This window comes from Dermacentor andersoni, chromosome 2, assembly GCF_023375885.2.
Source record: "Dermacentor andersoni chromosome 2, qqDerAnde1_hic_scaffold, whole genome shotgun sequence".
NCBI classification, from domain to species: domain Eukaryota; kingdom Metazoa; phylum Arthropoda; class Arachnida; order Ixodida; family Ixodidae; genus Dermacentor; species Dermacentor andersoni.
The window spans coordinates 170,449,624-170,467,166 of NC_092815.1; the positions used below are offsets into that span (position 1 = coordinate 170,449,624).

At 42.9% G+C, this 17,543-nt stretch overlaps 2 protein-coding genes across 3 annotated transcripts in view; one reads left to right on the top strand and one right to left on the bottom strand.

Annotated features, from left to right (window-relative positions):
• LOC126540457 (secernin-2) overlaps positions 1-5,923 on the bottom strand; it is a 127,456-nt gene extending 121,533 nt beyond the window's left edge. For both annotated transcript variants that reach the window (XM_050187274.3, XM_050187275.3), the window contains exon 1: positions 5,766-5,923. In XM_050187274.3, coding sequence (XP_050043231.2) covers positions 5,766-5,769 — 4 coding nt within the window. In that variant the 5' untranslated portion in view covers positions 5,770-5,923. The remainder of the gene's footprint in view (positions 1-5,765) is intronic.
• Positions 5,924-6,402: 479 nt separating this feature from the next.
• The window catches only part of kdn (citrate synthase), a 58,234-nt gene continuing 47,093 nt past the window's right edge, over positions 6,403-17,543 (top strand). The window contains exon 1 of the mRNA XM_050187271.3: positions 6,403-6,570. Coding sequence (XP_050043228.1) covers positions 6,523-6,570 — 48 coding nt within the window. The 5' untranslated portion in view covers positions 6,403-6,522. The remainder of the gene's footprint in view (positions 6,571-17,543) is intronic.

Genomic DNA, 17,543 nt, shown 5'->3' on the forward strand with positions numbered 1-17,543 from the left:
CAACATTTTTGTGCATTTTCTTTTTAGCCAGTAATTCGTAATTTTTGTTTTTCACACCATGTTTTTACCAGCTCTACATTGTAGGTCAGTCATATGGCTATGGCGGAGAAAGCTGACAGCGCAGTCCAGCAACGCAGCATGCGTGGGAATCCTGGAGCGGCAATGTGACCAGGGAATCTGTGAGAACATGCAGGCAGCTTCGGAGATAACTCATCACCAAACAGTCCCCTAGTACTTTCGTATGGCGTCGAAACTCGCCTATACAGCTTCACTGATATTCAGTTATTAGTTGCTCCGATTAACATATATCTGCGAATAATTTTTTTTTTGTATGTGCATGTACAAGAGTACAGTAGTCTCTCATACAAATGTCCCTGGTTAAAGCATTTTCTTGGCGCTTACATTGTCCATACAGAGACCTGGCACAAGGACTTTCCTATGTATAGCATTCCAGCTTTGTACGTCATAATGCTGCTATGTTTTCACCAATTCTGTAGCATTTCTGATAAGCAGGTGACATAAATTTGGCGGTGCAAGCAATATGCATTTTACTGCGCAGGCATACTGTATTCAATGGGCGAATGGTCCTCTATTTCAATTGCTTAAGCTTCCCAGTAACATGGAATATTATGTTGCTCACCACCAATCACCAACCCACAGCATGGCGGCACGATCCTCAGCTAGTGCCTACAGCACCCAATGCAAGATAGGGGAAGCACGAGGCTGTTAGTCACAGTAACAGTGATTACATATCTGAAAACCTCATTTTGTGATATTTCCAATCAATTTGTATTTCCACTTGGAACAAGAGGAAGTGACAGCTAGGTCCAAAAGACTGCAAGGTTCGCAAAAATGGCCAGTATAATTTGTGCACGGAAGCCACCTGGAAGTTGACCTTGCCTAGTATATCCAGGGATGCAGGCCACAGTACTAGTAATGAGCCAGTGTACAAAAGGAGTTGCAGCAGTAACTGGTGAACTAACATGTACAGTGGCAGCTCGGTTCACGAATGCTTCTTTTCTTGAACAATTTCATTCGTTAACAGCAGTGTTTGCAAAATTCTACTTGGCTTCATGAAGTCTAGTTTGGTTCACAAGCTTATTGGGCTCACGGAGATACCATATGTGACATCGTGATGATGTTGTTTATTCAGTTTTATATAAAAACCACTTTATTAATAACAATTTCACCTCAGTACTGACTTTCTAGCTTAAAATGTAAGTTTGGTGTTTGATGCTCCAGTTCAAGAAGAAATATTCAATTAATAGTACTATGAAGTCTGCCAGGACTTCTTTGAGAACCACCATTCCAACCTAACTGCAACAAATATGTTTACCCATGATGAATGACAATGTGGCTTCCACAGGCTTGTGCACCAGAGGAAAAAAACAAGCGTCATTGAACAGATTTCTTGCCTGAACTCAGCTTGCAGCTAAAAGACCAAAGAAGAAGGACACCCCTGAGTGAGATCCTCATGATGTGCTTACTGAGTGACTCTCCCTTGAACCAATGACCAGCTGCTGCACACCGACCTGCCTGTTTCTCCCAACAGGGAAGTGCGAGCGTGTTCGCATTCTTCATAAGTACTGAACAGTACACTTGTTTTGATTTATATTTGTGTTTCAATAAATTTTGTTTGAAGCCTTAGAGTCTGAATGGATTAACTGCATTCACATGGTTTTCCATGGGAAAGTCTGCTTCAGTTTACGACCAGTTCGATTCACAATCAGTCACGAAACAAATTATGCTTGAGAACTGAGGTGCCACTGTATCATGTAGCAGACAAGGGTAGAGACTTGGGCACATGGTAATTCATCGTAACACAAGCACAGCGCAAAAGATGGGGATGAGATAGAAAGACGCACAAGGTACTGACTTCCAACATCATACGCAGGAAGTCAGTTCCGTGTGTGTCTTTCTATATTGTCCCTGTATTTTGTGCTGTGCTTGTGTTATGATCTTGTAGCAGCAGTGACCATGCAGACTGTCATAAGGAGAGGTACATACATGGAAATAGCTTGTGGGAATGAACAACCCTTGTTCACATGTTTATGTTCTGAGGGGATGTGGTCGACAGGAGTGTTTGCATAGCTAGGAAACCTGGCCAACCTAGAAGCAAGTCACGGAGAGGCTCACGGGTAGCATGTGCAGATATCCTTGTTTCCTTGTCCTTATCATGTTTCCTTATCATGTATACTTGTCCACTAATCACTTAGGCAATCGTAGCCAGGGCTGTCCTAGAGAATGTCATAGCCCAGCAGTGGGTCATGTTGAACCAGCACTTGCACTGCATGGCGTCGCATAGACCCCACTTGCTTGACAAGGTAGAGTTCACAGATTCCATAAATTTACAAGCAGCACACAAGATGAGGGAAATATGGGGAGGTGAAAAGTGTAAAGGAAGATAGCTAGGACACAAAGCCCAATTTACCACCAACCTTGGCTGTCACCTTAGCTACGTGGTGGCCAAAATCCAGAATTAGTGCAAGGGTTGCTATGATGACGGCAAGGTCCTCGCTGTATGTAGCATGTACAGCATCACCAAGTTTCTATGGGGAAGTGTGACTTGGTTTGCTGAACTAAAGCTTATGACAGAACAGCAGTTGCTTGGACTGATGTAGAAACAGTTTTCCATTAAATACAGCATTTTAGTTTTCAGATGCAACTGTAGTAAGACACAAGTGGAGGGAAAGCAAATGTTCATTGTCCAAGTAGTATCATCTCCACGTTGTGTCTTGACTACTGCAGATGAAAGGGGAATGCTGCCAGCATAAACACTGAAAAGAATAGAGCCCCAGTAGGGATTATTAATAGATTCCAGAAGGTACAGCAGAGCTGCTGCAAAAGTAGGAGAGTGGACAGCTGAGTAGAAGGTGGGAAGCTTGCTGATACAAGTTTGGTAAGAGCTTGTCATGTTTTGTATCAGTGCATGTCTTTGTTTGCACTTGAATGGCACGAATGCTCGTGGTAACTTTCATCAATCAGAAAGGAGATGAGCCACTGGGGTGAGTTGCGGGAACCAAGTCTCTGGGAAAGTCGCTGGGTCTTAGTTACAAATGAATTGCTGTCATCAAGCTAGACAACACTGGTCGGCAGACAAGAGCCCACGCTGTCATTGATAAAGCAGCAGATCAGAGCAAGAGCATCCTCATAGTGGCTGAAGCTTGAGAAACTATAATGAGAATTTCGAAGAAGCTCTGGACAGTTGAGGTGAGAAGAGAGATCCTTGTTGGCAATTCACTCAAGACCTGAACACAGGTTGGATGCATTGTAAATGGGAAAGTAGGAAGACATGCCACTTGGGAGACATAGCACTTGCCCTTGCCCCTGAAAACAGGAGTGATGAGGACCCTTTGCTAAGCATTCAGGGAGAACTGTGCGATCAAATATAGTTTGGAAGAAAGATGAGACAGAAGCACGTATGACAGACACATCTTAAGCAAGTTGTGATGTCCTCCATCGGTAGGTTCATGCCTCAGCTCCCAGCCCACCTAAATCATGTGTCAGAGGCTCATCCTGTATTCATGCAAAATGAAAAATATGAAAGCTGCCACTAAACTCAATTGAAAGTTTAGCATGTGCCCCGTCATCCTCCATTTGCTTTTATGCGTGTCCTTTTCTGCTAGGACAAATTTTAGAATAAACTGGAACCAACATTATCAGTAGATTTTCACTCTTACAGAGTGAAAGTTGTTCATAAGCAATCTCAATATAAAAACGATGCACCATATCCATCACCGTTGACAGAAAAAGTGAAACTAGCACTTTTTGGTCCACTAGCTCTGCTTGCTTTCATTTGAATTGCTGATTAGCCAAGTTCTGTATGTTTGTATTTACTTTACTTGCATTTTATCTCACCTTTCTGGATGCTGAGGTCAATGTTGGTTGGCCATATCTTTTTGTTCTCAGAACATTTGATAAAGTGATCATGCCAAATTTTTTCTTATACGCATGTGGGCCTTACAAGCTTCTTTTTTATTTAGTTCACAATCCCACGTGGCTTTCTCAGCCTTTGTTTATTTTTCACATGCATTTTCACCAACACAGGTCAATAATATTTTTATGTTCCTTATTGTACAGTTACCGTTACGTTAAAGTGCTCTCGGTTGCGTCTCCCTGTTCCTCCGTGCATCGGGCCTTTAGGGGCAAATATGTGAATCAATGAAACAAAGTTTGATCAATATTATTGGTAGTGCTATTACTACCGCGAGATGCTAAATGAGAGAAATCCAAGTGAGGATGATGGCAGTTGAACGTTCTCTCATATTAGTACACATCGAAAGATGCATCAATCTACGCTTGCCGGCAGTTAGAATAATCGTAAACGTCGTTACCATTACAAATGTATTGTTACCAGAAAAACGCATTTTGCAACAGGTGATTAAGAGCGCAAAAGCACATGCACTTGTTAATTTCAAAGAAAAAGTAGGCTTCACTGCACAACACAGGGTTAATGCAGTGAAAAAACTCGCGCTAATGTGCGCCAACGTTCTCGTGTTTTCCTATTGTACTTCCTTATCTTCTTCTTTTTTTTTATTGCAGCAAGAGGAATTAACTTATAAATAGGCCGAAACAATATTTTCAAAGAAAGATACATCCCCGGTAAAAGAGAAACAAATAGTTTGGCGGCGGCTTTAAATGAATGAATGAAAATTGTCGTTTTTCTGCACGGGTAAACGGGCGCATGCAGAGACTGTCGTAAAAAAATGATTTTATTAGAATGCATTTCTTATTGCTGCCGCGAATGCAATGAATTACTTTACGTGCCTTGTTAAAGGAGAAGACACGATCGCGATAACGATTAATTACGTAATGTGGCAATACTAAAGCCCATTATATATAGCACTGATCACACGTGCGAAATGTGCGAAAAGGGCGACACCCGCAACAATATATAGTATACACCGATAAGCGTACGGGTGCATTAGACACCGTGGTGCCGTCTGACAATTAACGGCACCACGGCGTGTCAATTCTTATTATTATTACATTTATTGAATCATTGCGACATGCACATTCTGTAGTAGACATTTTTTTAGCGTGCATGTATTTTTATGAATGTACGCGCGTTTCCAGCGCTAGTTCTGATGCTGGGAGCATCAGCTGCCCTATCTTCTGCGTATACCTTTCAAAGGCCAAGTTTATCTATACGGACGTACAGCTGCTCTCAGCACGGACAGGAGTACGTCGGCTGCGGTAACCAATTCTCTGCGGAGGTGCCTTCTTGTGGACAGCGGCGCCAGAAATGTAGGTCGTTTGACCAAGAAGAAAACGGCGAAAGAATTCGACGTACAAGAAAGAAACTGGGCCGGAAGCGTGCACGACCGAGCAGTACTTCAAGAGGAAAAACGTCTGCGATATGAAAACCTTTCAGGACATGTGTATACTGCTATTTAAATTAACAGTGACGGGCGATTCCACATACGAGGTTACATGTTACGCCCAGGTGCGCGAGCTTTGTCACTGAAAACGCCGGCCAAAAAACAAAGTCGAAATATAACTCAAATGTGAGCCGTCGTACAGGATAATAAAACAAGAAGCTGATCGACTTATTCAAACGCGTCGATCTGAGGCAGAACGTAATACAAAAACATTAAAGCGTGCGGTTGCAGCTGTGGCTCTCTCGGTTAGAAATGACTACACCCAAAACTGACCGAACTGTATCGATTGGTACGCGGCGTACTACACGAAAGTAGAAAACTGCCCTCAAGACTGAATGAGATGATTGGACGGGAGAAAAAAATAAAGTTGCTCGAGGCACGTACCCATGTTGAACAGCTTAAGGCAACTTTCTCCGCGACCGTCCGATGTTTACTGCCTGAATTGTGCGGATCTTTGCGGTGGATGGTTGATTCGTAAACTCGCGACAATACTCCACAAGCTTCGCCTCGTATGGAAAAGCCGCTCCTCCGCCGCGCACGCAAGTGGGTTGGCACAAGACCCTCAAAACGTGGAGCACGAATCTACAACCATTATGTCTACGACAAAGTTTCACAACAACACACTAGCAAAACCTCACTCAAAAACAACTTAATATTGTAAACATTTTTTTAAAATTAGCAATTTATGCGCGATCTACAAAATTTAATGTAAGCTAATCTGCAAATAATTACCCTAAAAATTGCGTATATGGTTTGTTTAAAAGCTACTAGATGACGCAACAATCGGTTTTAACTTTTTTTTGAACACAAAGTGTGTTTGCAAAAGTTGTGGAGTCTCGTTAGTAGTACGTTGTAGAAATGTCTCTCAAATTGCACTTAATATATAAATAAAACTAACTGTGCAACAAAGTAAAAAAAGTTCTTGTATAATTTATTTACAGCAGGGGTGATATCGGAAAAGTATCACGTATTAGCAACACATTTTGAGTTGCATTTGGCATACGTCGGGCCTCACATTTTTGACGTACCCTGCTTCTTTTCCCATCGTGGACTTCTAAGGGCTGCTTCGACCGGCGAGTTTGGACGGTGCTTGCTACCTAAAGCTCGTGCACTCCAGCTTCTCTCCAATAATTTTGTCAGGATGGCCCTCTTTCGGTTACTCCCTGCTCGCACAGTCGTCCAAACTCAGGTGAGTCAAAAGCTGTCTCCACATCGCGGTCTCCGACTGAACGCGTCCGCTCCGCAGGCCGACCTTCGTTGAGCGCAAGAGAGAGCCATCGGAATGAATGACTGGCGTTGACATTGTTAAAAGTGGGCTGAATTTGCGCGGAGGGGCATTGGCGACTGCACGCTGATCTAACGGAAGAGTTCATTCATCAACGACAGCTTGACGCAAATTGAATTAGACGCAGCACACACACTTTTCCTCGTTTTGAGGTCAACCAGGTCGACGCGCGTGTGTTCGTATTCGTGCTTCGCTGATTCTCTGATCGACGTGGCCTTTCGTTTCGTAAACATCCCGTCTTGGACACGCGAAACGCGAATTTCACGACTGGTTTAGTTTGGCCGTGCCGCGCCGTTCTTTGCGGGGCCGGTGAGGGGGCCGGTTTCCTTTCGCCGGCTTCTCTGAATCGAGCTTCCAAGCTGGTAGCGGGCCTTGCGCCGGTTCAGCGTAATGTATACTCTATGTTCCGCTTGATGTACTCAGTGGTACACGCTCTGGACAGAAAGGGGAAAAAAATAAGCCCAGGTGTGAGTAGTACAATTTGGGGACTGAAGATTTTCTTGTCCCGGTTAATGCACGCAGCATGGTCTCTTTTTTTTTTTTTCCTGCTATAAGACCAGTCTGTGGGGCTACCCCGATGAGGAACGGACTAAAGACTTGCCGGTGGCACGTTTCACCGCACGTTCGTGCCCCCTCCCCCGCCCTCTGTGACGCTCATAAGCGTTGCGGGCGCTCCCTTGACGAGGTTGTTGATTCCGTTATACACGTGTGCTCTCATTAGCTTTTTTTCTTTTCCTTGCACCGATACATCGCGCCTGGTGACGAAAACTCGCAGGTGTACGATCTGCAGCGGAGAATACAATTTGTCAACTGTCTTAATGAAAAAAAAAAAGTTTGGTTTGCTACGCTGTGTCGTTTGCTAACAGCAATGCGCGCGGTGTCATATACGCCCTGCGCTCCGGATAACTCTTCCTTCTCGTGCCTGAATCGCAAAGCGTAAAAAAGAAATCCGGAAGCACTCAAAGGTGTTTGACCTGGCTTAGAATACAGGCATCTTGCTTTAGTTTACCACCTTTAGCTGAATTTTACCGTTGAATGTTGTGGTTAGCCGTGTTAGTTGGACACGGCTGTTGAGTTGCACATAATCCGTGCTTATCAAGCTTTGTGATCTTTACCACATCCGCTAGAAAAAAACCTTTGCCCACGGTACTGATTACAGGTTAGGTGTGGTAATAAATGGATAACTGTCCCACTCTTTTTTGTGCGCGTGTATTTTTGAAGTAGGTCACTCACTCCCTTTTTCTTTTGCTATCAGGCTTGCTTAAATATGAACTTTAATGTCTCCCATCTCAGTTCTTAGTAACTTTGCTTAACAACAAACTCTCATATCTGAAGTTATCTGTGTCCTAGTAATTACCAGAGCAGTGACGTATCCAAAAATTTCATGTCACAGCTTCATATGCCAAAAATAGCCGTTATCAGGGTTACGGAGCGCAAAAGTCGGAAGGGGTGATTGCTTCACACTGTGAACTGCTTCTGCCACGGTATGAGGAGAGAAGTGCACAGCTATCGTCTGATAAGCAATTACGCATGTAAGCACACGGAGAATGTGGGCCTTGACACTGCGAAATGTGATGTGCACTCTAATACCATGCATAGACACACACACCAGCAGTACAGTACTTATCTTTAGTGCAATACCTGGCGTGACATTGGCTCATGCGTTGTTGCATGAGCCACTATGTTCTGTAAGCTTTTTTTTTTTTTTTTTTTTTTTTATCGATTGCTATAGACTAAACATGCACGTAGAGGCCCATGACTGTGCTATAAAAAAAGAGGTAGCTCTTTGACCTACCTTGATTTCTTTTCTTCATCTTTTTTTTTTTTTTTTTTTTTTTTTTTTTTTTTTTTTTTTTTTGCCCGTGGATGGGGAGATATGGAAACAAATTCCCCTATACAGCCAACTGGGGGATCGCACCTCGAAGAGCGAGAAGCTGTTGTGCATTATTCACTGTAGCCAGATCTTGCTACTTTTGGTAATGTGAGCCTGTGGCTAGTGGAGAGGCAAGGCCACTGGTGCAGTAATTTCTGGTTGGATAATTTGTTTTTCTGTATAACATTATAAGCCATTTGCTCTCATGTTACCTGTTTTAACCCATTTAAGCACCAAGACTACAGCTGAATGTGCCATGTTAACAATTTATGGTTCCAAGCACTAGTGAAAATAATGACCTTCAACATACTTCTTAAAAAGAAGCTTTAGCTCAGGCCCAACTGCGATGCCACCTATTCGAATACATGTAAAATGCAGAAATGCTTTTCTGGGATAACCCCTGTAACTACGTTAAGGAAATTTGTTGCATTTAAAACAGAAAGTTAAATTCTAGTGACTGTGTGAACCTGAATTTTGATTTAGGATGCAAGCTATTTTAATGAATATTGCTGAAAATTAGTAAGTTAGAAAAAAAATAGAAGCACGAACTTTACAAATCTGTAACACTGCACCAAGAACAGATATCGCTGTTTTGTAAACGTTAGAGCATCGAAAGCGAGCATATCTGATATTAATTTGCAGTTTACGTGAATTTGTTGCATTTACAAGGGTCTTGCAAAAGGCCTATTCATAAATTAGTAATATAGTTCACAGGGATATATAATACATCGATTTTGTCTGCTTTAGATGCACTATTAGGTGCAGTTTACAAAATTGTGATTTTTTTTCATTGCTGAGTTAGAATTGTAAACTTGAGTCTAATTTTTTTATCATTTTGAAATTTTCGACAAATTTTGTTTAAAAATTGATGGCATAAATAAGAAGTCTGCTTCCTGGATTCACTAGTTATTAATTTTCTTTTTAATGTTGCATACCTCATCAAATTTGGTGCAGGGGTTACCAGGAAAAAATGTTTTCTCCTTTCCTATGTGTTTGGATAGGAGCCTCCAAGCTAAAGCTTCCTCTTAGGACTTCTCACTAAAATTGTTAATTTGGGCAGATATATTGATCTTATTAGAATTTGTGCTTTTCTTGCACCTTATGGAAGTTGCAGATCTAAATGAATGTGCCCATCCAGGCCAGCTGGAACACGAGGCCATGCTAAAAGTCTCTAGATGGCAAGAATACCCGTCAAATTACATTTTCCTCATTTTCTTTATTTTTTAACCAAAAAAGAAAAGCCCGAGAAAGCCATGATAGCCTACAGAAATGTCGTGACACAACCACAAATCCCACTTATATAGGATCATAGGATAACTTAGCTAAAATCCCTCGTACCACTGATTTGGCATTACGACATTGACATTTAGTTCTAATGGTATTGAATAAACACAGAATTTTCGGGCTGCATTGGCGCATGTTTTCTGGGCTATTCTTCTCATCACGACTTCCACAATGCAAAAAAACTGCCCTGTGGAAAGGTATTGTGACACGGTTGGCCAGGAACAGAATCCTTACCTAAAGCTGCCAGATGTATAGAAAACCCGTCCGTATTCAGTACATCCTGCTCTCTCAGCCTTATGGCACAAAAGCAGCAGTCATGCCGTAGTGTTGCAGTTTGCGCTGCAGCATGAGCATGTGCAAACATTCTCGCACAGCTGGAAAAAGGCTGTTGTCCTGCCTGGAGCTTTTTATATATGGGCTAGTTTCACTCGGTCACCCGGGAAGCTTCTTTTTTAATTTGCACTGGTGGTTTTCCTACTGCTGTAAGCTAGTTGCTTTAACTGCACATTTAGCAGGTTGTAACTTGGAAACTGGCACGGATATCTCAGTCACAGTTCTAAAATAGTCATTGCATAGTGGGAGGGCCCCTAGATTTCAGCTCAATTCTAAATTGTGCGGTTTGTTGCATTGCCAGATAACAAAAAACGGGTGCCCTTTTGCAGGACACAGAAGTAGGCAACACACACAAGCATGAACTGGTGTCAGCACTAGACATACAGCGGCAGATGACCCATATTGCTCTGTGTGATTTCTGGCCAGTAAAAAAAGAAAAAAAAAAGAAAGGCAGTGTTTCATATTTTTATATTTTTTCTGCCACTCCTAAATTTGAACTATTCATAAAGACTGACACATCCTCCGAATAGGAATAGAAGTGGCCAACTGCACACTCGTTTATTTGACAAGCTTTTAAAGTGTTTTGCAGTGCTGAGGTGCTTGGTGTTGTGCTGTGGACCACAAGGTTGCAGGTTCGAATCCTGGCCACTGTGGTGGCACCTTGAAGCGGTGGGAAGTGAACAGAGAGCACCTACGTGAATATTTTTGTGCAAGACACGGGCTGGTGTCATGTGGAGTGCAAATCAGACAGAAGGCAATGCATTTGTTTGAACTGCTGCAAAATGACCAGAGGTGTAAGCTGAAAATGAGTGTGCACTTTTGCTTGACAAATGTTACAGCCGATGGCTCTTTTTGCATACCTAAATGTTTTATCATAAATATCATATTTTTCTTGTGTGTATTGAAAAAAAATTTTAGTTGCATGACGTTTTCGGTAGAACTGATTTGAATAAAGTACCAGTACTGATGTGGTGGCAGTTGTATGCATGTAACGTGCTATACTGTCAAAACCCAATCTTAGATACCTACGGAAAGCTTATGCTAAGTACTGCCCTATTTTATGGAATGCTTTTTCCAGAACTGAAATGAGCAAAAGTGAGAAATCCAAGAATTGCCACCTTGCAACACTGCAGATTGGTGTGTCGTGAAAATGAGCTAAGCGCATGGTGCCCAGCAAACAGATGTGTGCAGGGTACATACATGGCAGACTTTTACATGTTACAGGAAAAAAAGCGACCGATTACAATTACATTGACTTCTTTCAAAAATGTAATTGATTACGGTTACCATTTACTGCCCCACAAAAGTAATTGAGCAATTATTAAAAGGTAATCAATTACTTTAACACATTACTTTTCTCCGTACTTCATTGTGCGCACATACGGTAAATACAGCGAGCTGGCCTGCCTCTTTCAGTGTGTCCTCTCCAGCCTTAACACATTGGTTATCTTCAATAAGAATTGCATTTCAAAAGTGTCATTGGCACTCTTCGGTCTCTTCCCTCGTTTTTGTATGGAGATATCTGCAGCGACACTGAAAGCTCGCTCAATGTGCATGCTAGAGAAAAAGGGTGTGTTGTAACGTACGAACACCATGCTCACGAGACCGGGGTCACTCGAAATGTCGTGATGCTCGGGTCTGGTCTTCCGGGAAATGTCGCACTTCATTCAGCGAAGGTGCTCCCGACAGAGCGAGTGAAAATCGGAAAAAACCGTTCTGAGGTAATTCCCTGCCATCAACGTTTGAAAGGGCCATCGCTTTCGAGCCATAAAGGCTCAAGTTTAATTTGTCGGCCAACATCTGGGGGTCCTCCTTCTGGCGCCCTTCACTGGTTAGCCACTTGGACTTGACTAAGTGTAACAGACCCCATCAAATGTTCACGTTCCTTAAGAAAATGGAAAACCTGGAATGTAATTTCATATAAAGCTGCATATTATTCTGTTTTAAAAATACTGATCGTGTGTTGCAATCATAGAAATTGGTGTACAGTGGAAGCTCGGTACGATCTTCACTGAGGCTGGAAAATAAAACAAATCATCTAAGAATCGTATCATCTAAAGCAAGGTCTGAAAATGCATGAGAATAGGTGCAATCAGTGACAAGCTCAATCATAAAGGTTCGTGTGGTGTCGAGTGACATCACTTTGCATAAACGTTTTGCAGAACAGCATCACTCGAACCACTGCCACGCGAACCACGCGAACCACTGCCTATGCACTTTTATTAAGCAGCATAGAAATGGCTTGTCAATTTGTGCTGAACTTTATTGTTTTCAGTGTCCATAAAAAAAGTTATTCTGGAAGTTCGAAAGAAGGCACCTTTTCCTCACTCAAGTGAACACCGATGCACTGCTGCTTGCGCACCGTGTGTGTTTTTCCTCCAGTGTGGCTGGGGCTTAGCACGTTAGGTTGTCCATGGGTCTTTGGAATGTTATTTTTAGGGACACTAAAGCAAAACAATACACCACTTTAGGTTGATAAAGTATTCCTTGAAAACCTTGTTCTCATTAATTTCATGATGATAGGTCGATTATTAGAAGAAAAAAATCAAGCTAAAAGTTTAATTTTTTTAATTTCATGCCAAAACCCCTACGCCGGTGCGTCAGTGTGATGTTACAGATTTCAAAGTATTTTTTCATGTTTGGGTGACGCTGACTCAGTAACAGTTCATGAAACTTGCAATATTTGGTCTTTAACTCCTTTAGGACGAAATGTATCCAATTTTTACCCCTGAAGAATTAACTGGGCCCTAGCACGTGCTGTCAAAATCTATGGCCTCGTGGTGAGCTGGTGTGGGAATTTCAAGGCGGCGTCTCCACCCGTCTTTCGTGTTTCTTTTTTTTTTTTTTTCCTGGCTTACCAAACGTTTTCTCGTGGTAAGAGTGATGTTTTTGGAATTGTGGAAGGGCAATTTACTGGTGCAGAAGAAATCATTTTTCTCCTTAGTGTGCCTTTAAGGGGATTCTGAACCACGCTTCGGGCTTGGTGGAAAGACTATCCCTGGATAGCATATGCTGCTCTGAACATTCCAGCCATGTTTTGCAGTCATGCACGGCTTTTGGAGCTCGCAAGCGAAGCGTGAAGTCGCCTTTCTCTAGAATCCTTTTTTATATAGAAGCCTGCTCCTCAGTGTTTCCTGGACGCGTTATTTCATAATATAAGGGATTCCCATATGCAGCTGCTATTGGCCAACAGCAGACAAGAATCAAAAAGGGTGTTTGGATCAGCGCACTTCTTCCTACTGTTACTGCGTATATTTATTGATGCAGTTTAATAAACAGGCTGAAGTTAGCGAAAATCTGCTGTCGAATTTCGATACTTACATACTTTCTGAAGAAGCCGACCATCATCTGATCACGCTCAGCCAAGGCTGCCCTCTTAGGAAATAAAGTTTGGCCACTCTGCTTATCAGTGTCGTGGCCGTTGGGTCTCGCTAATTTAGACTAGTTTTGAACACTCGGCTAACCTCAAACCACGCTTAATTTCAGACCACATGCACGCTTGCCAGTGTGCACTCACTCGTGGCCACTGGGACTAGACACCTTGGCAGACTAAATGATAGCGCTTCAAAAATGCGCAAGTTGAATGTAGCTATTATCTGTCGTTCAAGCTTGTGAAAGACATAGCCAGTCCGCACCACGCAGCAGTCAGACTGGAACCAATGAGCACAAGTACACACTCAAGCCCTGTTGTGCATAAAGCAAGCTCTGTGCATACACACTACAGCTGTGTGTAGCTGCGGTCGGCTACGTAGGATAGATACTGTGGCTGCAGCGGGGGGCTGCGATGAGTCCACTGGCTAAGTGCACTGCAGTTCGCTGAGGACAGCCGCATTTGTCTTATGTTTGGCGCATCGTAGAGGCTAAAATTTAAAGTGGTGGTGTCTTATGTTAATATCCAAAATCAAATTTGAGCTGCGAGCAACGGTGACATTCAGAAGGCAGAGAATTGTGGGCACGCCCCATTCCGCCGTAGCCTTCGCAGTACAGGGCATTGAAGGAGCGCAAGTACCACGAAGGGCATGTTTGATTGCCAGTAACTCTGCTTCTGCTGAACGTATTGAAGTACTTCAAATGCATTTCTCCACTTCAATAAAAAGTGGTTCAGGGCCCCTTTAAGCTAACACACTGGAATATAAAGCTATTAGTTTTAAAAGTACCAGTAAAAGCCCACTACTGCAGTCGTATTCAGTTTCAGGTGACAGTGTGATCGCAATAATCATAAAAATTAATTGTTCCTATGGGACGTTGGCCAGGAAAAGAAGAAAGAAATCTATTATCTCAAAAAGCGTATTAAGCAGTGTCACGTCACTGATATTGCACTGCATATGAGCCACGTAGTTGTCATGCAGATACATTGAAATATATGCGCTTAATGGCTAGCTACTTCTGTCTTCATCAAGAAGCTATGCATATATAGCACCAAGTAAACCATTGAGCTGCAGCTCCTACCGCCTATGAAGGCCGTCTAAAAGTGCTTCCAATAAAGAGTGAGAAATTTATTACAAGAGAAGAGCTCAGAGGTCAGTTTTCTAAGAGGATGTGTAAATCTGCAAGCCTGCCATATTCAGGCGATTGAGGTTTAGGAGTAGGACACTGGTTGTGGGAAGGAGGTAACCCATGTACAAATTTGAGCCATTTTAGACACTGGAGATTTTGCCAAATTTAAGTGCTCAAAGCTGCATCACCCGTCATAGCTTGCTTCATCAAAAGTGTAACTGGTTACATGTAATTGGTCGCTGAAAAAAAGTATGAATTACAGTGTGCATTACTGAGTCAGGAAAATAATAATTAAACTACAACATTACCAAAAAATTGATTACAGGTAATGAATTACATGTAGTTTGTTATGTACAAGTCTAATATAAGCTGGCATATTTCATTGAACCTACAGGCTTGTATTAATGGCCAGTAGTTTTCACTCTCCCTCGCTATTTTTTCACGATGTTACAAAAGAAACTTGACAAATTATTAAGTGACAGAGCCACATTTCTCGTCAAGTGTGTATCCACCTTAATGTCGACATTGCTTAATCTATGTAAAGAAAAGGCACAATTTTTTTTTCAAGCACGGAAACAGTCTCCATGGTCTTGTGTTGACAAATGTTAGTTGTGTCATGGCTATTGTGCTTCTTTCTACGCGTAACTAGGCTGTGATATTAAAGTAATGGATGTTCTAAAGCTGGTTTCGATGAGCAGCCTGTTCCAGCTTTATAAAACAATAAAGGTAGCCAACCACTGTTGACTGTAACAGAAGTACTAAGGCTCTTTGTCAACAAACAACAAAGATGAATGAGTCTGGCCCTCTTTTTCTTACCGGTGAAAGAATGTTGGGATTGCGTCCTTGGCACATGCTTGGTCTGAAAATAGACTTTCCTGCGTTGCCTCACGTTTTGCGTGCACTAAATCAGTCACACGAGTATACATGTTTAGCGTTTGTGGGGGACCCGCCGTGGTTGCTTAGTGGCTTTAGTGTGGCGCTGCTAAGTATGGGGGGGGGGGGGGAGGTCACGGGATCAAATCATAGTCACGGCAGCCACATTTTAATGTTGACAAAATGCAAAAACACCCATGAACTTATATTTAGGTGCATGTTAAAGAACCCTAGGTGGCCAGAATTAAGCATTCCCCCTACAGCATGCCTCATAATCAGATCGTGGTTTTGGCATGTAAAACCCCACAATTTAATTTACCTTTGGTGATGGCAAGACTTGGTGGCCTTTACCTTGGTGCTATGACACTTTCAGTTTGTGCAGGACAGCCTCTTTTTAGACATTTCTTTAAGGCAGTACGGCCATTATAACAAAATGCTGGTGACCTCCAAAATTGTTCATTCAGGGTTCGTACACCCCCATGGAAATCCTTGAAATACCCTTGAAGTTGAAAAGAGATATTCAAGGGTCCCCTTAAAGCTCCTTAAATCCCTTGGAAGCTGGGGTTGCGGGTGACTTTTGAACATTCAGTGTAACACACTCCGCATCGGGGCTATGTCATGAACACTCTATCGAAAAATCAGATATTTTCTTTCCAAGAGAGAGAGCAAATCATAAATGAAAGATAGGGAGGTTAACCAGGACTGAGCCCAGTTGGCTACCCTACACTTGCGAAAGGTAAAAGGGGACGGAAAGATTAAAAGAAGAGAAAGTCCACTGGGAATATCATTCGGTCACACAGTCCGGATCACAGACGATGACTCAATCCGGTAGCTTTGAAATATCTCAGCAGTGCTTTTGTGGCCTTTTGTAGCTGCGATATACGAGGCCACGGTCCCAAGATCTTGTTCAAGGCGAACGGCTTTCTATCTAACTGATTGAGAGCTGTGGAGAGGTCATGTCTTTCATTTTCAAATGATGGGCAGTAACACAGTAGATGTTCTATAGTTTCCTCGACACCGCGGGCATTGCACTCGGTGCTATCAGCCATTCCAATCAAAAACATATGCATTCATGAATGCGATGCCCAAGCGTAAGCGGCACAGCATTGTTTCCTCATTACGCGGAAGCCCTGGTAACAGCCGCAGTTGCATAGATGAATCGAGGAAATGCAATTGATGCTGGCTGAATTCATGTGTGTGCCACTTCTCCGATGTCATACGGTGTGCTAGCTTGCTTAAGTGTTGGGCTGCGTCAGTCCGTGATAAAGGTATAGAAACAAGGGTAGCTTCGTGTGCTTTCCTAGCAGCTTCGTCAACGAGGTCGTTGCCAGAGATACCGCAATGGCCAGGCAGCCACGGAAACACGACGTCGTGTCCTTTCGCAATCATATGTTGGTGCATTTCTCGTTCCTCCAACACGAGTTGTTCACAGGACCCGCGATGAAGAGATGACAGGAGACATTGTAAGGCCGCCTTCGAATCGCAGAATATCGCCACTGATTAGCCAGTTGGTTGTTAATATAATCAACGGCACCTCGGAGGGCAATAAGCTTTGAACCGGTCGATGCTGTCAAGTGAGAGATATTGTATCGGATGCTTATTGATCATTATGGTATAACCACTGTGCCAGTGGAGCTGGTCTGAGTGGAAGAGCCATCCGTATATATGTGGACTCGGTCAAAGTAGAAAGTGTTCAAACAATCCAGAGCTGCTTGTTTCAAGGTAGGCAGGTCAGTCTTCTTTCTTATCCCTGGAATAGTAAGACGCACTTGAGGTTGTTTTACACACCACAAAGCTGAGGTTGAACGGGCTGAGAGTGTGAAGCCCGATGGTAGACAGGCACGATGAATGCTGACCTCGTTGGAGAAGGACGCCTGTGATCGTCGTTCTGGCAGGCAGGCAAGAGAGCTTGATTGCATGCATGAAACATGACGAACATGGGCCCTAAGCGTGTCGGTGCTAATGTGTGTCATGATCGGATGGTCTTGAGCCATTATAATGGTTCCTGCTGTTGAGG